The 25000-nt window shown below is 43.7% G+C and overlaps 4 protein-coding genes across 7 annotated transcripts; 3 read left to right on the forward strand and 1 right to left on the reverse strand.

Moving 5' to 3' along the window:
• Positions 1 to 3415: 3415 nt before the first annotated feature.
• fbxw2 (F-box and WD repeat domain containing 2) lies at positions 3416 to 12090 on the reverse strand. 2 transcript variants are annotated; one of them, XM_041242624.1, is made up of 9 exons: positions 11870 to 12090; positions 11547 to 11647; positions 10653 to 11162; positions 10302 to 10496; positions 9220 to 9353; positions 8365 to 8451; positions 7599 to 7768; positions 6989 to 7036; positions 3416 to 5928 (listed from the first exon to the last, which is right to left on the reverse strand). In XM_041242624.1, the coding sequence occupies exons 3-9, from the start codon at positions 11140 to 11142 to the stop codon at positions 5640 to 5642; spliced, it is 1413 nt and encodes a 470-aa protein (XP_041098558.1). In that variant the 5' UTR covers positions 11143 to 11162; positions 11547 to 11647; positions 11870 to 12090; the 3' UTR covers positions 3416 to 5639. The 2 variants fall into 2 exon arrangements, with proteins under 2 accessions (XP_041098558.1, XP_041098559.1); XM_041242625.1 differs by lacking the exon at positions 6989 to 7036 and having other exon boundaries at positions 11547 to 12090.
• A 410-nt stretch (positions 12091 to 12500) lies between these two features.
• Positions 12501 to 18527, forward strand: slc2a8 (solute carrier family 2 member 8). 3 transcript variants are annotated; one of them, XM_041242621.1, is made up of 11 exons: positions 12501 to 12703; positions 13087 to 13187; positions 13770 to 13932; positions 14012 to 14218; positions 14498 to 14597; positions 14887 to 15314; positions 15465 to 15614; positions 15968 to 16076; positions 16528 to 16704; positions 17449 to 17594; positions 17913 to 18527. In XM_041242621.1, exons 1-11 carry the CDS (start codon positions 12584 to 12586, stop codon positions 18051 to 18053), a joined length of 1842 nt encoding a protein of 613 aa, XP_041098555.1. In that variant the 5' UTR covers positions 12501 to 12583; the 3' UTR covers positions 18054 to 18527. The 3 variants fall into 3 exon arrangements, with proteins under 3 accessions (XP_041098555.1, XP_041098556.1, XP_041098557.1); XM_041242622.1 differs by having other exon boundaries at positions 15103 to 15314; XM_041242623.1 differs by lacking the exons at positions 14498 to 14597; positions 14887 to 15314.
• Positions 18528 to 19465: 938 nt separating this feature from the next.
• LOC121309609 (lipocalin-like) lies at positions 19466 to 22563 on the forward strand. The gene is made up of 7 exons (XM_041242620.1): positions 19466 to 19607; positions 20187 to 20326; positions 20427 to 20503; positions 21125 to 21238; positions 21346 to 21447; positions 21813 to 21838; positions 22253 to 22563. The coding sequence occupies exons 1-6, from the start codon at positions 19515 to 19517 to the stop codon at positions 21836 to 21838; spliced, it is 552 nt and encodes a 183-aa protein (XP_041098554.1). The 5' UTR covers positions 19466 to 19514; the 3' UTR covers positions 22253 to 22563.
• Positions 22564 to 24365: 1802 nt separating this feature from the next.
• On the forward strand, positions 24366 to 24955 carry LOC121309613 (protein AMBP-like). The gene is made up of 2 exons (XM_041242626.1): positions 24366 to 24537; positions 24790 to 24955. Exons 1-2 carry the CDS (start codon positions 24433 to 24435, stop codon positions 24934 to 24936), a joined length of 252 nt encoding a protein of 83 aa, XP_041098560.1. The 5' UTR covers positions 24366 to 24432; the 3' UTR covers positions 24937 to 24955.
• The last annotated feature ends 45 nt before the right edge of the window (positions 24956 to 25000 follow it).

Genomic DNA, 25000 nt, shown 5'->3' on the forward strand with positions numbered 1-25000 from the left:
CAAGGCTTTGAGGCACAGCTGCAAACGGTACTCAAGACACAGTCGTTTGTATGCAGCTGTTTCATTGTCTCTGACTCCCGCCTTTCAACTGCGTGGTTTTTTTGTTTTTTTTTTGTTATATTTCTCATAATATGCACCGGTGTTTTCAGAGTGGTTCTGCTGCTCCCGCCCGTGTGGAGTGTTATTTGTTAGAATGAGGGATACTGCTATATTGTGGCTAATTGAAGACATGGAGAAATACAAATGAAAGCTCAGATCGGATCAATTCAGATTTTGTTATATATATATATTTGCTGTGTTATTTTGAATATACTGTAAAATGCTGAAACATGTCATGACAGCAATGCACTTCAGTGAAGCCACGAAGGAACCTGTATTTGTGTATTTGTTGTTTGGACAAACTAAAAACATTAAAAAAAAAAGTTGTATAAAACTGAAATTGGTTTGTGGAAAATCAACTGCACCCAATCATATACACGTTGAAAAAAAACAAAACATTAATAAGCTCATAGCCTATTACACACCTGCGCGCAATGATTGATTGCATTTTCATGTTGTTGTTGTTTGTTTGTTTTTTTTTACTGAACACTGACTGCTGGTTTATAAAAATATCTATAAAACAATACAATAGAAATCCTGTAATAACATTAGATCAACTCAGAAGCGACAGCAAGCGAAATAAATGAATGAAAGGTCCATTCAAGAAGACTGACAGGCTTTACTGAAAGCTTTTGGCTGAGATAAAATGTTGGCACACAGCAAATTAATTGTTTATAAAACAAACTTAAATTCCCATTGCAGTATACAGCATATACAAATATTCATCATTACAGTGTTGAAGGCACTAGTCATGTTCTTCAAACAATATTTAACAGTGTGTTCCACTACTAATCACACACACACACACACACACATATATATAGTAACTAACAAGAAAATTAAAAATACTCATGGAAAAAATGTAATGGCTCAACACAAATGCATATTTCTGCCTTATGTTTTACTTCAGTGTGTCCCAGTGAATCGTAATTGTAATACTTGGATCTGCATATACACAATATGCTTATTAAACCTCAAGATTCGTACATCTATATAAAGTTTTATACACGTTATTCTCGATACATTTTCTAATTATTTTTATCGTTAATAAAAATTTAAAAAAATTAAACATAAAGGCTTAGCCTGTCCCAAAGAACAGAGAGGCATTTCCAGGGGACATCTGTACTGCGATAAACAGAGAAGTCACAACATATGCCATTGGGAAGAGCCCTTCCTTTCTGACCGTTTGCGCGCACGACTGTGTGGTGATAGCACTGACCACAGTGACACGAGTCAACGTATTTACCATCGTTTTGTGAGCCAAAAAGCACAGGCGACACTGACAGAAATATCTGAGTGCAGCCATATTCAGTTGTTTTGAAAATAAACAAGATATTAATCCAGTACAGAAAATTGTGAGGTTGAAAACAAGACGGGGCGTAACGCTGGCAGACTATTGAGGTTTGTTTATTTAAATTAAATGTACTTAATACTAATAGACATGTGCATTAGTGAGGTCAGTATTGTGTCAGGGGTCCGTCATGTAAACACGACTGTGTCTGCCTGTGCGTTATTTACACTGAAGTCGAGTAACTGCTCTGCCTCGGTGGTCCTCAATATTTTATACTACAAACCAAAAAAAAAAAAAAAAAAAAGAAAAAAAAAACACATAAGTGACTCAATATTAATTATTTTTGATAATTATGGATGGCAATAACAGCTCTGACCAAACGTTTTGCAGCACCCTGCAGAATTAACGTTTGGCGTCATAAAGTCCAAAGAAATCTGCTGAATAACTTTACGTCAACATATTGAATAACACACCGCTTTGTACTTCCCCGTATGCTTACCGGTAGAGTTTTGCTTCGTTATTTTGTGTTTCTTTGATGACACGCTGTTAAATAAAATATCTAAATGACGTTCATGCTGTGCAGTTTGATGGGTACACTCCTTTTATAAAGCACGCTTCCTTTCTTACCCCGCCTCTGTATAGACCTAGGATAACAATGAAGGAAACACTGGCCTGTATCCCGTTATAAAGCAAGCAGCGCATCAGTATAAGAACAGAATAGCCTAAATGCTGCGGAGTTCTTCTCGTCTCTATCCAAGACTCGCCATTTCTCCTGCGATGAAATCGGGGCGCCTGTCTTCAGTCTGCGCGTTTGGGTCTCCGCTCGGGTGTTTGAACTGAACCCGTCTTGTGCAGGCGAGGCACGGAGAGAAGATGTAACCGTTTCGCAGCACGCATCCTCCCTGCATTCCGCACAGTGCGCAGATCTGTTTATTTGTTTACATCTTTCCATTTTCCAGTTCTCTGGAATGCCTCAAACGAAACTATTGATTTGAATAAAACCTAACGGAGTGAAACACGGCTATTAAAACAAATGAACCTGGGCGTCGAAGCCTCTTTGTAGCCCCTCAATCTCATACATTATATATATATATATATATATATATATATATATATATATATATATATATATATATATATATATATATATATATATATAGACACACACTTACACACTTTTAAAAAAAATAAATAAATAAACGCCAAGATTTATTTTTATATTTCTAGCTAAATATTTAGCTTACCTTTCAAATATATATTTTTTTTAATTAGGTGTATTATATTTTTGCAGACTTTCATTCATTAGTGGTCAATGTTCACTGAATGCTTGTATTTAACATGTTTTTCTTGAATTATATTAAGTGTGCTTTTGTCTACAGCTGTAGTTTTACCTTAAAAATCTGACTGAGCATTTTGAACGAACTGATTTTAATAGCAAATTGTGGACAGTTAGTTCAATGTAACTGTACGTGTCACTAGAGCAGAATCAGGCTCTGTTAAAATGGCTTGGGGTGGGTTGGAAAAACTGATTACATCCACGAAGGTTGATGAAGCATTTCGTTTTATATTGAAACACAGTGTAAAAATAAAGACATTCAGAACACATGGAAAGTTTGACAATGTGAAAAGCAAGTGGAGCAGAAATGAGCTTCCTGTCACAGAATTGAAATCAGTGAAAAGAAAAACAGGAGAAAGTAAATACATTCAGGGGAAAAATTATATATATATAAAGTAAATACATTCAGGGGATTATATATATATATATATATATATATATATATATATATATATATATATATATATATATATATATATATATATATATATATATATTATATATTTAAATAATTATGCCTGAGAGAGATATAGAGAGAGAGAGAGAGAGAGAGAGAGAGAGAGAGAGAGAGAGAGAGAGAGAGAGAGAGAGAGAGCGCGAGGGGGGATTGACTTGGCATTTAAAAACACTAAATTAATTAAACATGACTATTGTTCTGAAAGAAAACACAACTTCATTGATGTTTATCATTTCGCTTCTGATTTAGGACAATTTAAAAACAACTGACCTGAAACATCTGTTACAGAAATCTAGAACACAGCGCTGTGTTAAAAACCCAGAACTAGGCTCAAAGGAATTCCTAGCAATAATAATAATAATAATAATAATAATAATAATAATAATAATAATAATATAGCATTGCTTAAGGGCTCGTACTTGCGTTCCTAGTTTGAAATAAACAGTTTAGCAGAAAGAGTAAATGTGCAAACTTTAGACTGGAGCAAAACGTTCAGTTAAATGAGACGCACTTATAAGGATAACACTTCAACAGTAATAATAATAATCCAATGACTTCTCATTTCTCAGCTGAGTTAGTTAAGGACAGTTGTGCCTCACAGTATAGTACGGAATTCTAAGAAAACTAGACAACATTTCAATTAGAGTCACTTCTTAGCAATCAGACACTTGAGCAACGATGTCCGCTTAGGCTCGGATAGTCTAGATTACATACATACAGGGTGGGTCCAAAGTCTCGCTACAGAACAGTCAATGTCACAGAGGCCACTGATCTGCCTCCTTTCTGGTATGTTGTGTGCACTGACCACCACAACCTGGACAGTTGATGCCAAAAATAACGTACCAGATTCGCTGCTGACAATCCTGTGAAACTCCCTCTTAAAAAAAATAAAATAAAAAAAAGATCTTGAGGGGATCAATAACTGCCTTCCACTGGTTGGGGCTCACCAGGGGCAGCTCCTTCAGCAAATGGACCTGGGCTATGTGTGCTATGGGCTCTTGTCTAAACATGCATGTAGATTACACACACACACACACACACACACACACAGAGAGAGAGAGAGAGAGATCTGCACCACTGAGACTTTTTCATTTTTTCTGGATATTTAAAAGCCACAAGGTTACAACAGCTGTTACACCCACCCCAGCCAACCAGCTAACGTCTGTGCAAATTATAAAAGAAAGCACGGAATGGCTCGGACTGCTATGCAACGGGAGTCTTAATTCTGTTCCTCTGCAGCATTCACGCAAATAAATTAATTTTAAAAAACAACAGAGCATCTCACCATATGCCACAGTAATAAGGGTTGCAAGAAAATTATAATATCAGAAAACAATGGAAGTGTATTTGTGATACTAAGAGAGACATCCACCCTGCAATGCCCCGAGAGATTCATCCAGCTGCATCCTATCCAAGCGTGCTAAACGGTGATCAAACCAACCCCAAAGTGACTTCAGCCATGATAAACACAACTCCTATTGCACAGCACTTCCATTTCAGGTTTTACCATGAGCTTGATTTGGATAGGTAACAACCAGGAATGGATCAAGCTGCTATACAATGGGGGTCTTACTTCCATCCCTGTATCTATATACACACACACACACATACACATTATCCGCTAACAATTATTGAGATGCACAGCACTTGTTAAAAGGGCCCTGTCTATTATTTGGGTATTTATATATGAAACACAGTAGCACACCGTACCTGCTCCATTCTGGGAAGACTCTGAATCCTGCATACCCTGATGATACTAAAATAAAAACAACACCTTCTGAAAAAGCTCCCACACAATTTGGCCAACACTAGTGCAATGCAAGAGGGGACACAACTCAAGTTGTTGTTGTTATTATTATTATTATTATTATTATTATTATTATTATTATTATTATTATTATTATTAGATGTGGCGTATGTTTTTGCAAAGTTATAAAGCTCCTAAGAAGGCTACTGTTCGTTTACTGGTACATTTATCATATTCTCACTGAACTCTGCTTTTTTTTTTTTTCTTGTCTACGATTCACATTTCTTTACATTGACGGAATCGTTTCTTCCTTTGAGATTCTAGAAGAAAAAAGGGAAGACCTATCATTCAGATAAACAGATGCAAACAAAAAAGAATAAAATAAGAAAGCTGTTCAGTGCAGCTCCTTAAAAAAAAAAAAAATTGCTCCACGATTTTCAATGTTCTCCACTGAAATAAAAACTGACGATAAACACAAAAAATAAAGAATGTCTCTGAGCATGCTGGCCTGCATTTATTTTTTTGTATTTGTTGTAGTAGGGTTATTTAAAAAGCAGGGCGTGTGATGGTGCGATGTGTGTGCGCTGGATGGCAGACTCTTCAGGTGCCAAACTTTGGTTCATGCAATGCAGGTCGGACTTCATGAGCATGCACTTAAAATAAGCAGTGCCATGTACAACAAACACGGTGGGGCTCCTTCTCTTCAGCTTCACTCGTTCTCCTTCCACAACACCAAGTGAATGCTGTGATCCGGCATGCTTGTGGCAAACACTAAGCCAGCGTCGTTCCTGCCGTCAAGTCCGTTAAGCCAACCTGTGACCCCTGGGAGAAAGCTGGAGCCCCTTTTAGATTTCCTGTACGCGGGCAAAGGCCAGCGCCCCGTTATTTGTTCGGTCCGTAGGTCCATTATGTACAGATAGTGGTTGTCAAACAGCAGGGCGAACACTTCTCCAAGACTTAGCAAGGACAGGTTTGCAGAGTCTTGCGTTTTGATGACCCTGAAAAACAAAATAATTCTATTCAAGGCATTTGCTACAAGTCAAAGTCCAAATTGCTGAGCTCTAACTACGCCAGTCTGCAGGGATTATATCACCTAAACTCCTTACACTACAATATTCAAAGCTTAAGGCAAATTAAGGACTCTCTAGTCCTCTAAAGTCAAACAAATAGTTTTGAGTCAAACGACTTTCCTAAATAAAACTAATAATAACTAAACCCTAATTTGACGAAGCTTATTGTGGCTTGTGCATCAAGCCTTGGATTACAAGGTCCGTATTGCAATACTCTGGTGTTTCCTAATGATGCAATATTGTCCTAATGAAAAGCACCCAACAGTCAGTTCCAGAGCAAGATTTATCTGATCTACGCAAAGGTAAAGAGCTAGCAGCCGAATCGTTGTTATGTTCAGGGATGGAGGTCAGACTCCTGCTGTGTAGCAGTTTGAGCCTTACAAGAGCAATTCCAGGTTTTACACTGAACTAGACAGCCACTGTGCATCGGTGTGGGGAATGTGTCTCCTCGCAAGACCTCGAACACATTTCAATCTATGAATGTTGATCAGAAATCACTGGGGTTAAACTCCGACAGGTACTCGTGCTGTATGGCAAGCTTATAGTATTTAAAGTTTAAATAAAAGGTTTTTCTTTTGTCCTGCTAGGTACAGACACAGTACATACGTTTGGAAGCTTATCCATTAAGACAGAGGGGTAGCATTCAACACAGGTAACTAACGCGGGTTTAAAATTTAGCTACTCATACTAATAAAAGCAACAATACTGGACAATGAAAAACAAACTTCACAGCTTTAGTAGGTCAATGTAAAAAGAGTTTCTAAACCCTGTCCCTGGTCCTCTTTTAAAAAGGCAGCGCGTCAAATGACAGCAACGTGTAACTGGACAGTGTAAAAGACTTACTTCAATAAGGTTCTGTATCAGTGGCCCAGCGGGTTCATTATTCATTTTACAAAGCACCACAAGAAATGGGACATTGCTTATGAATCTAGCCAAGATCATACAATTAGAATAATAATTAGTATTTCAAGATGTTTAAAACTCTTACCGTTCAGCTATATGCGACCACGTCAACAAAGTTCCTTGTGCTGGTTTACTATCACAGAAACAGATGCAATTAATACACAGCAACGAGTACAGCACAATACGGTGACGTCACAGCTATTGAAATACACAGAGAGGGGGGACACTTTCAAAGCATGCCCAGATTAATGGCTTAGCTAGCTAACTGTTAACACTGGGGTAATTAATTATTATAAAGTAACCTTTTTGTGGGCAGATTATAAAGTGAGAGCTTGCATGAAATCAATGTTGCTCTGCAAAGACTGTACAGAACCTCATAAAGCCCGAGTTCTGGTACTGGATTGAGGCAGAAGAAGCTGGTTTATAAATGCCGTGGTGTCAAGACTTTGGTATTGCACACACACTGCCTGTAGGGATCTTGTTGTATGCAGGGAAATTAAATAACTGCCTTTTCTGTCTGTCCTAAAACCACAATTCTGTATACCAATTTTTTTAAAAAAAATTGTGTTTTAACATTGCTGATAAACCACTTCAACTCTGCAAACTACAGTAATTTAGACTTTACTTATTTTTGATTTCTGTAAAAGCAACAGGAACAACAAGCAAGTGACTGCAAAGAAAATGGCAAGTTATACCTAAGAATGTCATAACTGGCAAAGTCCCACTGGTACAAGCCCAGATCGGAGCTGCACACGATGTATCTGCCATCGAACTGGAGCCGGGGCTGCAGGCACACGCTGCGGTCCTCCGACACAGACAGGGTCTTCAAGCACTTGCAGTTGATTTCTCTTCCTATTGGCCAGATCTAAAAGGCAAAACAACGGCGGCTGGGAACGGAAATCAAGCATCCTCCGGGGCACAGCGCAATGCGAGGGTCACCGAGGAAAGGGCATATTCAAGAGTGTGTGTGTGTGTGTGTGTGTGTGTGTGCGAGTGTGTCTGCGAGTGTGTGCGAGTGCGTGTGCGAGTGTGCGCGCTCTCGCGTGTTCTACCCTTAAGCGAGTGCTGCTGGGGAGGGGGTAGTATATTCACTTATTCGCTGGACTGGTATATCTTGCTAGTACTGGGAACACAAATGTGAACACATTATTTAATCGTATGTGAAGGTGTGGTAAATATGAATCAAATAGATTTTTTATCAACAAGTTTACACTTAGGCACCCTTTTAGCCATATTCAGAAAGCATTAACATATCAAGAAATGTACAGGTCTGCAATATAACCGTTCTGAAGGTTTTTCTAATGCAGTACCAGTACTTAGTTTATTATTGGGAGTTTTCGTCGTCCTGTACTCCATCTAGCTCAACACTGACCTCTGGTGGATGTATTGTGTAATTACAGAGAGTAACGTGTAACTACAAAGACTTCATACAAAAGCAGCAAACGATAGTTACATAGTTACCTTGATTTCATATTTATCGGCACTTAATAAAATATAGTCCCCAGGACTATGCATCACTGATTCCACCTCACTCTTTTGTAAAACCACCTAAATTGAGAAGAAGGAAACCATTAACTTTAGCAATGCAATACACTATGCAAAACACCATACGATCAAAACACTTGTGAAGAAGGAAAGGTGAATCCGAAGGTAAAGCAGAAACGCTTTCAATACAGCCAGGTGTGCGATTGATTCTTCAGTCTCACATCTCCGATAAAGCGGGCGGACAGTTTCTTATTTGGGTTGTTAGACGTGAGTTTCGATTTCCTACGTGTTTAAACTTTTGTTAACATTTGTTTTTTTGTTTTTTATATACTGCAACATTAAAGTGCGTGACACTACATGTGAAAGACTTTTGATAAAACGTTTAATAAATAACCTCACACTGCACACGTGCTGCTGTGTAAACACCACAGCAGAACTGCATGTGTCTGACAACGGTTAATCATTCAGGGGTGGAGTCTAATGGGTTAACACTTGGCAAACACTAAGCTATTAACATTGCTATTTCTTATTTCTTGTCGGGACGTTCGGTTCAATAGCCCCACAGAACAGGCAAACGTGGCAATAAGACTCCCCGTTGCATGGCAGTTCGATCCACTCCTGGTCTTCCTACAAGTTTAATCAGACACACCTGGGCTTGTTACCTGCACACTGCGGGTGATCAAACTTGTAGCAAAATCTGGAATGGGTGAAACTGCTCTGCAATAGGAGTCTGATTTCCATCCCTGCCAGAAACATGCTCAGAAGACGCAGGGCACACAGTAAAGCGCTGCTGTATTTCTTTCAGGAAAGCCGCTGTTTCAATTCCAGTACCTTTGTCACCCATTCTGTGTGTCCAGTCAGGGTGTTGAGGCACGTCCCCGCAGATAAGGACCAGACCTTCACTGTAAAATCTGCAGAGCCGCTGACCAAGGTATCAAGCTCGTCATTGTAATCTACACTAAAGACTGCTCACAAAACACACAGAGACAAAAAGATGAGAGGGAAAGAAAATTAATTTTACAAATAAAAAATAAATAAATGCATAATTAGAAATTTTCAGCACGGATTTATTTATTTGTATTTAGAAAAGTGACCGACTGGATTGTACACTGAAATAAACACTACCATCTAGTGGGGCACGTTAATGATTATTACTGTGTATCCAGAATAATTTCCCTCGACAAATCATCACGTTCACATACACTTTCAAATTCATAATGACCATGCAGAACAGCAATATAGAATATTAAATCCACATAACCAATGTGCACGATCAGCCAAATACGAGTCTGACGCACATGCCTGAGCGGCTGAGAGCGGCTGTCTGGTCAGGTTTTGTATCTCATCCTCGACGGAAAGCAAGAAGCCGGGAGGGGATTAATACTGTGTTTCCTATCACACTTGCGGGGCTGAAGCACAGACACGCCTCTGCAGTAAGCAGCTTGTCTATACAACACTGATGGAAAGCAGGCTCCCACTGCACAGCGGACTGAGCCGTTCCAGGTGTTACAGGAAACCCCTACAGCGCTGCTGAAAACAGCAGACTGCTCTAGCAGTACAGGAAAGACACAGTAAAACACACTACACAGGTCCATTAAAAAAAAAATCTATCTACAGTACGAACAGCACATCTACATCCTTCTATTATTACTGTACTCAACAGCTGGTTTCTCAAACCGCTGATTAGCAAACAGCCTCGGGCTACCTAAGAAAACACTTGTGAAAAAATTTAACGATGTCATCCTGGGGCAGTCTCTCTGTATAGTGCTAGGGAAGTGAATGAAGTTCACCTTAGCCTTGCTATGGTTTACCTTATTATGCTCGACTAATTAAGTGACACTCGGAAGGGCTCAAACTGCTCTGCAGCGGGAGTCTGGCATCGCTGCGTGGCTCACGTTTATTAGCAGTCCTACCCGCGCCAGTGTGTCCCCGGAATTGTTGGATTTTGGCCCCTGTGCTCCATTCCCAGCAGGCGATCGTGTTGTCGAAGGATCCAGTCACGAGCTTCTGTTCGTCAAACTTCACTGCAGCACAAGTGTGCGTCTGAATGCCATAGATACACTGCCCAGTGCAAACATCCCATAGTTTAGCAGACAAGTCATCAGAGCCTGTTAAAATAATCACAACAACTCTAATAATAATAATAATAATAATAATAATAATACAGAATTCATCTGCCAGCTTAAACACCGGCGATCTCCTCAAAGCTGTTACTCACATCGATTTTGAAACATAATGCTCGGGTACTGAGACCGGTCCCCTACCTGTGCACAGGAGCCCATCTTTGTAGTAGAGAGCGTACACCCTGGCGCTGTGCCCAATCAGAGAGGAGGTCTCGAAGGCTTCTCGCTCCTCCAGCTGCCTCATCCTCAGCTTGGCCTTCATGTAAACCTTCTTCCAGTGTGCGGCGTCCTGGATGGAGTCGTCGATCTGCCAGCCGAGCGCTTTGCAGGCTCCCTGCCACACCTCCGTGCAGGCTCCGACGACCTTGTTCCAGTGCTTGCAGACCAAGCAGCAGGTGAGCAAGGTCTTGGGGTCAAGCCATTTGAGCAGGTAGAAGGTGAGCTCCAGGGGGAGGAGCCGGAGGAAGTCCCTCTTGAGCAGGGTCTCCAGGTTGTTGGACAGGTGTCGGAGCTGCACCGCCCCGCTCAGGCTGATCAGGTGATCCAGGGTCTCATTCTTCTGGGGCTCCGTCAACGTGAGAAAGGAAGTGGAAACAGACTGGAGCCATGCTTCAAAGCGCTTTCTCTCCATGAGGTCATGGGAACGATTACCTTGGGTAGATAAATAAGGAAATCGTTATCTGCAAAATAATGTAAATAATTTGCAAAACTCCACCAGACAAATTACACTTTATATAATTATTTTGCATGGTTAAATCTAACACACACATAAAATTAACTCATTAACGAAAAATGAGTGTAAAATACATCAATAATATCCCAGTGTCTACATACAGGTGTAGAAAACAGATCTAGTACTTCTACAACTAAATATATACACACACACACAGTAACACAAAACGCTACCAAAATGTAACTAACCACGTCTATAGAAACCTGTCATACCGGTGTGTTCGCTACTGTGACTGATCAATCATTGGTAGCATTCGAAACGTACTGTCAATCAGATCAAAATGATCATGTCTCTTGACTTACCATTTCCCGTAGAAGCCGGTCTGCAGATAGAGAACAGCAACCGCCCTAAATATAATTTCACATGGGAGCGTTCAAGAGTTCACTTTTCAACGCACTTGTACCTAAAGAAAACACTGTGAGGTTAAAGCAGCCTGCAGTTACATCTGTTTTACTGCAAGCATTTGTATGTAAACTAAAATCTAATATGTTCTGAAAGCACCAATTATTAAGCGCAACGGTTAAAACCTGCTATACTAAACGAACAAACCGAGTATGAGCATTTTCTAAAGCCTGCATCTTGCCGTATAAATACCAAAAAACAAAACGAGGAGGGGGGAACGAACCCGTTTCACTCGGCCAGAGGCAAAAATCGAGGTCGGTGGGACTGAATCTGCGATGTCCCATCAAAGGCCTTATTGATAATGTTTGAAGTAATATCCTAAGGAAAAAAAAAAAACAAAAACAAACAAAAAAAATCCGCAGTTTTTAAATGTCAACACTGTTTTTATTTGCCAGTCGTGTTGTGCTAGTTCTTGCACGGTCTCCTCTCAATCAGCCGCACACAGTCACAGGAAGCGAGCAGAGGAAGTTCAGTTGACACACTGTAGCGGCAGGCATCGCGGAGCGGAGGGGGGCGGTGAATTCGGCGTAACGGCACTGATGTGTTCATAAAGATAGGATTTAGGGGAAAAAAAAAATTCTGAAAACGGCAAAAAAAATTCAAATAAGTCGGCTTTTCCTGTATTTTGCAAACAGATTCTAATAATAATACAGTAGGAAGCCATTTATATAAACAGTTTGTTGTGAAAAAAAAGAGTTTTGCCCGTTTTAGGAACTGGTTTTTGTTGTTGGTGTTTTTCCTCAGTTTCTTTAAGTCTGTGAAAAGAAATGCTAATTTCTTTTAATTTGGTATTCTCCGCCGCTGTTATCTCACTCCGTATTTTTTTTCTTACAATGAAGACGATAGCTTTGCACAGTGAAAAAAAAAACAGTGAATGCCAGAGAGATCTGTAAGGTTCAATTTGGACTAACAGTTGTAAAAAACTACAACATCCAGAATGCATTGCGTCCAGTCAGGTTTGTTTATAGCATTTCCTTTGTGTGTGTTTGCAATTATTGATCTATGTGGTGACGGTCAGACAGTAAAATCATCGGTTCACCAAGGGGAACGACTGAAGGTAAAATGAGGTTTTATAGAAATGCAATTGTAAATAAAATAAACGGGGAATTTACTTTCCATTCAGTTTGGCTGTTTTGTATTTACCGTACGAGCTGAACAGGTTTAGTGATAAAAAAAAATAAAATAAAATAAAACGGACAAGTGACATCACGTGAAGCGAGTGTGCTGTAGTGGATCGTCTTTGCACTTTGTGCGTGATATTTTTAAAACGCAGCTTTGCAAAATGTCAGGCATATGAATGATTGCGTGTGGACTGATTTTGTGATCGTGCATTAATGTGATTGGACGAATAGGGGATGCTGCGAACAGTTGTTTCATTATTATATATATATTTTTTCTTACATTTCTGTTTTATTCCCCCCCTGGGTGTCCGCGGTTTAGATGGATTCCTCTGAAGAGTCGAAGCCTCTGTTAGCTGCAGTAGACGGTTCGGTGAACTTGCTGGATTCCCAAAACGATTGGGAAGAACAGAACTACCTCGAGTAAGTATTGAAACATATTATAACCTGATTTTGTGTTTCGGTTTTGTTTTTTCTGTTTTTTTGAGGAACTACTGACTATGTCAGTGTCAGCCCAGAGTTCGGCTTTACCATACACTTCATTACTTAGCTCGGGTAATATTAATATAGTACATTACAAAAACAAACCTCTAGTTATAGCGACAGACTCGTTATTATCTCATTTAATGGGTGTTAATGGGAGAGCAGAAGGTGTCAGGTGGAAACGAGTGCTTGTTAAAAATACAGCTCAACGTTGTTTTGCACATACAGATTGCTACCTCTATTTACCTTTACATTTATTCCAGGCAGGGGATCATTTTGGTAAGAAGCCTCCTTAGCACAATTTGTCAATAACCCAACTAATAGCTCGTTGGGTAAAACCCTAAGTCCTGGTTATCACTTGTCCTGTTCTGATTAAAAAAAAATAAATCTATATATGAAATAGCTATTCTTTTTTTCTGATGCTATTGCACCCGCAATCCTGTTGCTTCCCACTCTTGTTGTTTATTTTTATTTTTTCAATACTGTATTATTTTTGTATTTCCCCCCCCTTCTGTTTTCCAGCAAGGTGCAGAACGGGAAGCTGTACCTGGCCACCTTTGCCGCTGTCCTGGGGCCTCTTAGTTTTGGGTTTGTCCTGGGATACAGCTCCCCAGCCATCCCTGACCTGCAGAGAATCAGCGACCCCGATCTGAGACTGGGGAACGAAGAGGCCTCCTGGTTTGGGGTGAGCATCGCAGTTCCCTAAAAGTCACAAAAACGAGAAAGGGCTAAGCCGGACTAACTTTCCTTTTCCTGTTCCCCAGTCGGTTGTCACTCTCGGGGCTGCCCTGGGAGGCGTAGTCGGGGGCTGGGTGGTGGATAAGATCGGCCAAAAGCTGAGCTTGATGATGTGTTCCATCCCCTTCGTGGTCGGCTTCACCATCATCATCTCCGCACAGAGCATCTGGATGCTGTATTTGGGGCGCGTGCTGACCGGGCTGGCGAGCGGCATGACCTCCCTCATCGTGCCTGTAAGTTGTTGAGGTCTTGAGAACCGCTCGGCTAGTTGTGATCGAACCTCTGGAGTTTCTCAGCTGTGAAGGAACAGTCGGGCGGTCGCAATGTCTGTTACCGTTATTTTCACGTCTCCTGATCGCTTCGTAAAACACCTTGGCGTTTTTAATTGCAAAAAAATTAAATTGCAAAGCCACTTACCGGTTCACCTGCCTGTCATCGTGCTGGTATTGCAGAGCTTGATTTCGTGTTAAATTAAACCCCTGGAAAGCTCCTCTCTGCTCTGAATCTTGCAGCTGTATATTGCGGAGACGGCTCATACCCGGGTTCGAGGGATGCTGGGGTCATGTGTGCAGCTCATGGTGGTGACGGGCATAATGGGGGCGTACATAGCAGGTAACGGCGACATGTGGTTTCTTACCCTGGACGTGTGTCTTGATTTCCTGTCCCCAGGTCTGGTTCTGAACTGGCTGGCTGGCTGGCAGTGCTGTGGTTCCAGATCTGGTTCAGTAGTGGTGCTGGCTGGCAGTGCTGTGGTTCCAGGTCTGGTTCTGGACTGGCTGGCTGGCTGGCAGTGCTATGGTTCCAGGTCTGGTTCAGTAGTGGTGCTGGCTGGCTGGCAGTGCTGTGGTTCCAGGTCTGGTTCAGTAATGGTGCTGGCTGGCTGGCAGTGCTGTGGTTCCAGGTCTGGTTCTGGACTGGCTGGCAGTGCTGTGGTTCCAGATCTGGTTCAGTAGTGGTGCTGGCTGGCAGTGCTGTGGTTCCAGGTCTGGTTCAGTAGTGGTGCTGGCTGGCTGGCAGTGCTGTGGTTCCAGGTCTGGTTCAGTAGTGGTGCTGGCTGGCTGGCTGGCAGTGCTGTTGGTTCTCACCCTCGGCGTGTGTCTTGGTTTCCTGTCCCCAGGTCTGGTTCTGGACTGGCGCTGGCTGGCGGTGGTCTGCTCCGTGCCCCCCGCTCTCATGCTGGTGCTCATGTGTTTCATGCCAGAGACCCCCAGATACTTGCTGACACAGAACCGGCGCGCGGAGGCGTGTGCGGCCCTGCGCTTCCTCAGGGGCCCCGACGTGGACCACGAGTGGGAGTGCAGGCAGATCGAGGACAGCTCTGCGGAGCGGGTGAGGCTGGGGAGGCGCAAAAATCGCAGTTAGAAATGCACCCACAGGAGGCACTCTTGAAATCCTAAAAGCTGTAGATGAAGTTAGCCCAAGTCTCTACTTTTAAATGCAGTTCTTAACCCCACAGGACTATGTCTCTTTTTCTTTTAGGGAAGCAGACTCCAATTACAAGACCTGCAGAAGCCCGCAATCTACAAGCCCTTCATTATCGGGGTCCTGATGATGTTTCTACAGCAGATGACTGGAATCAATGCCATAATGTTTTACGCCCAGACTATCTTTGAAGAAGCAAACTTTAAGGTAGAAAACCTGCCCAAAAAGTTTTTTTCCGACAGTGCTGTTCGAATAACAAAACGCGTATTATTAAAAATAAATCTGGAACTGGCTAGCATTGAAATGATATCACCGTATGCTATCCTTCTACAAACACGGTTTGGAGATATATACAGGGCCATTTTTTCAAAGTATGTACTCCAGTCTTTAATTAACACCTGTTAGTTTTACAAAACTAGCACCAAACAGTTAAAGTTTCGTATTTCAGGTCCTCTTCAGCGCTCTCCAGTGTGTGTTTGTTTTTTGTTCTGTAACATCAACATGATTTTTTCCCCTCTCTTTCATTATAGAGAATATATAACCCTTTACTGTGATTACAGAACAGCATTGTGGCTACAGCCATCGTAGCTGCTGTTCAGGTGGTCTTCACGGCCGTGGCAGCGCTGATCATGGACAGGGCTGGGAGGAAAGTCTTGCTCATTGTATCAGGTGAGAAGAAGCTCTTTCCGTTCGTGATCTCGTTCCTAAGTGTCACGCGCCGCCCGTAGGTTCATCGTTTTTTGTATTTTTATTTTTAATGGCTGATGTGACACGCTCGTTAAAGTGATCAGAGATAATGCCGGAACAGCTGTTGAAGTAGCTCTCCGTTTTCAAAGAAACAGATATTCGAGCAGGTATTTATTTGGTACCTGACTAGATTAAAATTGCACGCCTTCCTGCTAGGAAGTCTACAGAATGATTTTGCTGATATAAAAACACCCCGTTTGAAACTGCCTCGTCATGCCCAATGACCTAATACAATTGAATGATGCTGTTTGTATAAACTTGTAATAAGTTGTACCTGGAGATTTGCATAGTCCTAAAAGGGACTTCTCTGCTTCCGGGTCTCGTGATCACAGCGTGTGAAGTCCTGAGCGTTCATTCGTGTCTTTCATTGCAGGGGTCACCATGGCGATCAGTACAGGAGTCTTCGGAGTCTACTTTAAACTCATTGCTGCAGACCCCGGCAACTCCTCTATCCACGGTCTTCATCTCTTTGCCACCCAGAGTCCTGGTGGCCCGATAGAGGGAGCCCTTGTCTGGCTTGCCCTGGGCAGTATGGGCATGTTTATAGCAGGTAAGAATCCCTGATAATGAAGGCAGACACAGGGCTGTGTGTTACAAGCGAGATCTCCATGTGATGCAGTCTAACGATATGTCATAGAGTGGATACCCCACTCAAGGGCATCCAGAAAGGCCACTTGTGGGCTTGCATGAAGCGGCTCCTTTAATAGCGGTACCCTGTGTGTAACATCTCTAACGGGGGCCAGCCCTGGTCCTGCAGAGCCACAATCCTGCAGACTTTCTGGACAACCCTGGTCCTGCAGAGCCACAATCCTGCAGGCTTTCTGGACAACCCTGGTCCTGCAGAGCCACAATCCTGCAGGCTTTCTGGACAACCCTGGTCCTGCAGAGCCACAATCCTGCAGGCTTTCTGGACAACCCTGGTCCTGCAGAGCCACAATCCTGCAGGCTTTCTGGACAACCCTGGTCCTGCAGAGCCACAATCCTGCAGGCTTTCTGGACAACCCTGGTCCTGCAGAGCCACAATCCTGCAGGCTTTCTGGACAACCCTGGTCCTGCAGAGCCACAATCCTGCAGCTTTTATGGGTGTCTAAGTAATAAATGGCTAAAGACCTGGGGAAAATGTTAGTGTTGAGCAATGAAGAGAATAATCTGTACAGAGAAGTTGGGTGGAAGGAAAGCAAGACGTCCCTTCAAGGCTCTTCAGGACCAGCACTTGCCACTCCTGCTCTGTAATTGCTGCTGTGTTGTGTGTGTGTGTTTTCAGAGGTGTGCAGGTCCTGTGTTGTTCTCCTAGGTTTTGCACTGGGGTGGGGTCCCATCCCTTGGCTGGTGATGTCAGAGATCTTCCCCGCTAAAGCCAGAGGCTTCGCCAGCGGGGCGTGTGTGCTGACCAACTGGGGCTCTGCCTTCATCATCACCAAGGAGTTTCATGATCTCCTGGTAAGCAGCCCATGCAACTGCAGTGTGTTTACAGAATAAGACTCCTATTGCATAGCGGTCCAGGTTTTACTACGAGCTTGATTAGCACCAAGCTTAACTTCTGCGGTTAACAAAACTATATTAATTTCTCGTAACAGTATAGTTAAAGAAAACTTTTAAATAACAGGTAGGTGCCACTTACAAATGCTCCAAAAAATCACTAAGAAGCCTGTCCTCAAATGAGGACAGTGGCATTTCAAGGTGTTGAGATCATTCCAGTAGACCCCAATGTGTTCCACTGCTTCCTAATCCCTGCGTTCCATTCATTTTCCTTTCTAGAATCTCCTTACTAATTCCGGAACCTTCTGGCTGTTCTCTGGGTTCTGTGTTCTAAGCGTCCTCTTCACCGCGTTCTTTGTTCCTGAAACGAAGGGGAGATCTCTGGAACAAATCGAGGAGCGCTTCAGAGGTTCCTCCTAGCTCTGGGGTCGCACACACGGGCCAGCATTACTGACAGGACAATGCACTCCTACCCCTGTGTGCACAGTGAAGGAGACCTTTACCACAGCTGCTGAACAGGGTGTGCAAACCAGTAGTGGGAGGAGCTGGCACTGCTGAACTCGGAGACGAAGGTGCTAACCGAAGCGCTGGTCTGCTTCACAAAGGGGTGGGTGTGATTCTAGAGCGTTTTACTGCAGGTGGATCCAGCAGACCCCCACAGTCCTTTCTGCTCTTTCCACTGGAATTGATCAGTGAGTGTTTTGAAGCTGCGGACGGAAGCATGCAGGATGAGATCGGTCTGCACTGCAGGTCTCGGCAGCGCAAGCTTTCTGTCAGCTTTGAGTAGCAGAAACACCACAGCGTTTCACCACAGGGACTTCACTCTATGGATCTGGGGAACTGCTTCAGCGTAACAAAGCTTCTGACTTTGCACAGCACTGAATCATGGTTTTATTTTGTTTTTAAAACCTCACTCATGCCTGCGTACTGTAGCAGGCAGATAATACCATGATGTTAATCACAGGCTGCAATCCAGCTGTGCAATGTACTGTCTGTAACTGAAACTCCCCTCAGTGGGTAAAAGTGTAACTTTAATATCTGTGATTGTTTATTTCCTTCAGATAGTTACTAGAATAATATATACTGTGATCTCTAATTAGCAAATAAACCAGCTGTGATGGAAGAGCACGTGTCTGGGCTTGTGTTACTGTTGTTTTTTTTTTTTTTTTTTTTTTTTTTTTTTTTTACACAAATCACTGGTTGTGCATCTCTTGATTTTCCACTCCCATCTCCTCCCTGATCTTCCAGTCCTTCACAAACACTGAAATCACTTCTTATTCCCGTCCCTGTCAGAGTGTTAGCGGTTACACCTGCCCCACAATGATCAAATTCCACACCGAGTTCCTTTTTGTAAAATAATAACGAGGGGACTCAAACCTGCACAGCATCAGGGTATCAGGAGGTAGATCAAATCAACCCGTTAGTGTTTAACACAGACGAGTCAGCCTGGCTTTGATGGAGTTCTGTAGAGGGCGCCTCACTTTTCTGTGTGTGTTTTTGAAGCGTTTAAATCACCGTAATTGACAGACCTGGGCGCACCACAGGCTCTGAAAAACAGCACCTCAGCCCTCTTTAAATTCTGCACTCGCTCTCTTCTCAAACAATGGCCACTTTGCACAGTGTGATGTAATTGACTTGGGGAACAATGCGGACTTGCGTAACACCCTTTCTTAGAATGCTAGCACTCCACGCTGCTCCCCTGTCCCATCCCGGGACGAGAGATACGGGGGTAGAGGTCATGAGCTACCGAAAGCAGAGCTCCCTGTGTCTGTACTGGCTAGGAGAGGGGGCGGGGTTTAATAGCATGCCTGTCAGCTGTTTTATAAAGCAGCAGCTGCGAGTGCAGGGCATCGCTTGGTTTGGAGAGAGACGCTTGCAGAAATGAAGGCTGTTTTGTTGACGGTTCTCGGAGCCCTTTGCGTTCTAACCGAGGGCGGAGAAGTCCATCCGCAGAAGGACTTCGACCTGCAAAGGGTAAGTTGGATGTATACCGAGTTTAACTGGGAAACGTTACTTTGCGTGGGGTGATCTCTACGCGTTTTATTAGTTAGCCTCTCGGAGTCGCTGGTATTTGATTAACGATCGCACTGGAAAAGCTCATTTGCATGATTATATTCCTCACCCCCTTGACAGCGATGAAGCACCGCTCAGCTCGGAAAGGAAGCGTGCAAAACCAGAAATAGCTTTAGAAATAGAAGACAGAAAAAAAAAAACTAATCTGATAACGAGGACTGCTACAAAATAGCTAGAGTTTGAGAAAGTAACTTTTTGTGCTTGAGTGGAAAGTTAACAACATGTTTTGTTTTGTTGGTAGTTTCTTGTTTTTTGTTTTGTGAGCATTTAAAAAAGCAACCTCGGCGATGTAAGAAGGACACCGTGTAACACGTACAGTTTAGCGGTGTGATTTGTAGCGTAACGCGAATACACAGCTTTCATTTACAACGCTGCCTAGTTGCTGATTTTGAAATATTCAATAAAACGTTACAGAATTGGTGTCCGTGTATTTATTTTATAATGTATATAACGGTCCTGAGCCGCCTTCTCTGTGTCCAGTTTGCAGGGAAGTGGTACCGGGTCGGAATTGCCCACAACGCAGATTCGTTCAAGCAGTACCGGGACAGCTTCAAGATCAATGTGGGTGTGCTGGTCCCCATGGAGACTGGCAGCGTCAGCTTGACCATGTGGCAACTCAAGTGCGTGTCTCTCTACTGTACAACCCCGGCAGACTGGGGCCGTCTGTTTTACTGCAAACATTAAAAAAAGATGTGTTTGTAATCCATTTTCTTTCTACAGGTCTTCTGGTTGTCACAGTATGTCTTTCCTGTATGAGAAGACAGACAAGCCAGGTCGCTTCAAGTACTTCAGCACAAGTAAGTGAAACTCCTGGGGGCTTGGCTGTTAGAGCAGAGGGACTGGGAGGGAGATGGTATGGCTTGGCGGTTAGAGCAGAGGGACTGGGAGGGAGATGGTATGGCTTGGCGGTTAGAGCAGAGGGACTGGGAGGGAGATGCTATGGCTTGGCGGTTAGAGCAGAGGGACTGGGAGGGAGATGCTATGGCTTGGCGGTTAGAGCAGAGAGGACTGGGAGGGAGATGCTATGGCTTGGCGGTTAGAGCAGAGGGACTGGGAGGGAGATGCTATGGCTTGGCGGTTAGAGCAGAGGGACTGGGAGGGAGATGCTATGGCTTGGCGGTTAGAGCAGAGGGACTGGGAGGGAGATGCTATGGCTTGGCGGTTAGAGCAGAGGGACTGGGAGGGAGATGCTATGGCTTGGCGGTTAGAGCAGAGGGACTGGGAGGGAGATGCTATGGCTTGGCGGTTAGAGCAGAGGGACTGGGAGGGAGATGCTATGGCTTGGCGGTTAGAGCAGAGGGACTGGGAGGGAGATGGTATGGCTTGGCTGTTAGAGCAGAGGGACTATGGGAGGGAGATGCTATGGCTTGGTGGTTAGAGCTGTGAGTCCAGTTTAATGAGCGTTTTGTGGTCTCCAGGTTCAAATGCATTGAAAGACATCACAATAGTGGACACCAACTATGACGAGTATGCGCTGGTCCTCAAACACAATCCGAGAGGAGGGCAAGGGTCCACACAGGTGGCCATGTATGGTAGGTGCTGCAAAACAAAAGTTTTGTATAACAGATTTGTATTATTTTAAATTGAGGGAAATATTGTATCTCTCTGTCTGTGCCTCTCTGTCTCTCGTGTTTTACAGGAAGGAAGCAGAAGCTCAGCGCAGAGCTGATGGAGAAATTCAAAGCGTTCTCACTGGCCCAGGGCGTACCAGAGGATTCCATTGTGATTCCGCTAGTCACAGGTAAATGCAGCCCCCCTCAGATAAGCTTGTCAGCAGTTCCCAGGCAAGGGGAACTTGTAGGTTCAAATCCCCATCGAGGGAGGGGGAAAGCAACCAGGGGTTGGTTCACCTTGCTGTACCACCGCGCCCCCTGCAGGTCAGACCAGATGAGGCGAGCCAGAGACCGCGATCGTAGTAAAACATAACGCCTCTAAACGCCACATAACGCCTCAAGCCTGCTGATTTTTTTAGTTCAGTTTCAGTATAGGATAGTGTGTGCTGCTTTTCACACACGTGTGTTTCAAATGGCAGTCGTCATATTCAATACTGTCTTTTATATACCGGTATGTATCTAATGGAATTCAATTTCGCTTGTTTTTTTTCAGAGGACTGTCCTGAAGGTGGAATCTAGGTGAGCAATAAAATGCTTGTTGTACGTTTTGAAAGACAAGCCCAACACCTGGGTGATTTTAGCAGCCTCTTGCACAGGATATCTCATCGTAATCCCAGTGGATTACCCTGAAGAGACGCTAGCATTGCAGAAGCATTCACAGAGCCTCTGGTCCTGATGCTGCTGCACTGTACTGTTATGGTACCGTTGTGCTACTGCAATGGATTGTTGGCATGTGTGTGGATCCCTACTGCTGTAGGGCGAGCCAAGGTATCTAAAGAATCTGAGAGTATAGCCACCGTGGGATCGCTCTACCAGCCATACCATTCTCTCCCAGCTGCATTGACTCCTTTGGTAAATGTTAAAGGCTGGATGTTCAGAAGTGCTAAATGAAATACTCTTTTTTTTTTTTTTTTTTTTTTTTTTAAATCGCAGGGTCCTTGCTTCAAACCATGCTGCTTTGTTTAATTCGGAGACTGCCTTTGAATCACAGCACCTGATCCACATGCAAAGCCGCTCTCCTCATTCATCGGCGCCGTCATCCGTTGGCTTGCTACAGCTTGTCCTGATCGACGGCAAATGGAACATTCCTCATCCCAAACGGAATGCGGAGGCGCGGGATCGGAGGTGTTCTACAAGCTCTGTAACCTTGGAAACCGCCAGCTGTAAATTCCAAGCAAGTTCTTTCATTCCACAAACCTTTTTAAGCAATGTAATCTTTTAATGAATAAATACAGTTAAATAAACAGTGTGTCCTGTTATTTTAAAACGACTGGGGACTGTCCTGCACCTCTCTGAATGAACAGCAAAACTGCACCTTTCCGGTATGTTTTTGGTTTGATGGGGATGGCTGCAGCTACCCCACTGTATTTCCAATTCACCAGTGACTTGCCTGATACACCAGAGCTGTATGGTGCTTGTGATTGAGAGGTGAAGGCTGGACTGTAGCTAGCTTTTTTGTTTTATGTTTTTGTCCAAGCAAAATCAAAGGATGTAGAATATGAACATGTCTATTGAACACAAATTCCACAAGGGGTGTGAAGTCTGGTTTCAGTCTTATGTGTTCTCGTTCTTTTAAGAACTTTGGTTGTTTTTTATTTTTTTAGTTTGGAAAGCTCTGATAGAACTTTTATTCCAGAGTCACTGTTGTCTTATAGCAGTGTTTAGTAAAGGGCAGGAAGTGTTGACACAGTTTGTTTGCACTGAGTTTTTAAATAAATAAACAGAGCAGCCCGTTCCTATGCTCCAGGATGTTGGTACCCTGGACGGTGTTCTGAGCGCAGGGTGAAAGGCGGCACTCTGGCTGGCTGACTGATCCTTCCCTGCTCCTGTGTTTGTTATTCTCACACATGTTTGTTTTGGTGAAAGATTTTTCACCCTGTTTAATCATTCTTTTAGTCTTGGTTGGTCTATCTCTCTCTCTCTCTCTCTCTCTCTCTCTCTCTGAGCCCACATCAACAAGTGTGAGAGTACAGATCCACGCTCTCTGTGTTTACCAGCGAGGTTGTGTAAATGTACCTTGTCTTGCGGGTCACTGTCCCTGACTCCCCCAGTGTTGATGCAGGGTGGGAGCCGATCCCACAGCCAGATTTGTTTCTCAGCCCCGAGTGGGGACAACCCCCCCCCCCCCCTCAGAGATCTGACTGGAGGGTGGAATCATTAAGTCTTGTAGTTTCTGTGCTCTCTTCACAATCACCCATCCCCATGTGCAGGCTGGACTCTGCAGGACAGCCTGGGCAGACCCCCACCTTCACTAGCTAAATGAATACCTGGTATCCTATTAGCCAGGCATACCTCCCTTATTTCTTTCAGGTGTGAAGTGTTTGTAAGCAACGAGGAGCAGATTCAGATCACTTAGATGTGTGGTGCAGATCAACAGAGAGCACCCTAATCCGCATAACAGGTGGCTATGATGCCTGAATTATGGATCACCCTGTACATAGAGTTTGGTGGTCCCAGTGGACACTAACCCACATTACACAGCAGTGTCACAAGGTAGAGAGTTACCCAGGACTGAATGGGAAAGGTAAACTGAACGTACTGAAGCATTATCACAGGAAATAAGATCTCCAGTCATTAAAATAAAATGATTTGTGTGGGGGGGAGGTGTGGTAACTGCTGAAAAAACGAGGTTGTGGGAAGCCCTCACTTTGTAAAACACGTTTTTAAAAACCTTGAAAAAAAAAATAATAAAAGTGCCAAAATATTTTGTTTGCTGTCTACTTTCACCCTGCGAAATGCTCTACCGTACCATCAGCTACTGTGCACCCCCGTAGACACGGCCACACCACGGGTTGCTAGTGCTAAAACATTTTCAAAACGATTTGCACCCCTGGTAACGACAAAGGGAGTTTTCAGAATTGAAAATAAATAGCTGTACTCTAGATAATCTGCAGATATAAAATAAGTTTCAGAGTTTGCAGATCCCTGAGACCTTTGCTCCCCTTGCTTTATTTACTGACGGGGTTAAGCAAACGCAGAGTGTGCAGTACACCGTGGGTGAGTGACCCTGAGGGCGAGTGAATTCATATAGGAGAGAGGTTTCTGTGAGGGGGCAATGTTCCTTCACTGCGCAACTCACAGAGACCACTCACTCGTCACAGCACAGGACCAAGATGCAGGGCACGCTTAGCTTTCTCTTCGCTCTGCCCCTCGTCACCGGGTGGGTGCTGCCCCAAGAGCCTGCCGCTCAGGTTCAGGGAAACTTCGACCAGGACCGGGTAAAGAAAACCGCTCTCCGTTCTGATTACGCGTGCCCTGGTTACTAAATCAATGGTCTCTTCCAAAGAGAAAGCCGTGGCCGGTTTCTCAAACACGCAGACCAGCATTGCATTTTATTAACGGAAATGCAACGGTGTAGGTAGATGCACGGCTAGGTGTGATTATGTTGTGTTTAAATGACTGCGCTTGTTTGCTCCCAGTCGGTTGCGGTGTGTATTTGTGGGGAGTCACTCGCTGTGTTTCTGTTGCAGTTCATGGGTAAGTGGTACAGCCTCGGACTGGCCTCCACCTGCCCCAAGCTGGCTGCCTACAAGAGCAAGCTATCCATGGGCACCCTGGTCCTGGTCCCGACCGATGAGAGAAGCCGGGTAGACGCAACCATCACCTTCACTATGTGAGTCCCTCCGTTCAGAGAACAGCACCCGGGCACAGAGAAGGCAGATTCGCCTTGTGTGTGTGTGG

Source organism: Polyodon spathula, unplaced genomic scaffold (genome assembly GCF_017654505.1).
Source record: "Polyodon spathula isolate WHYD16114869_AA unplaced genomic scaffold, ASM1765450v1 scaffolds_1414, whole genome shotgun sequence".
Classification (NCBI taxonomy): Eukaryota; Metazoa; Chordata; class Actinopteri; order Acipenseriformes; family Polyodontidae; genus Polyodon; species Polyodon spathula.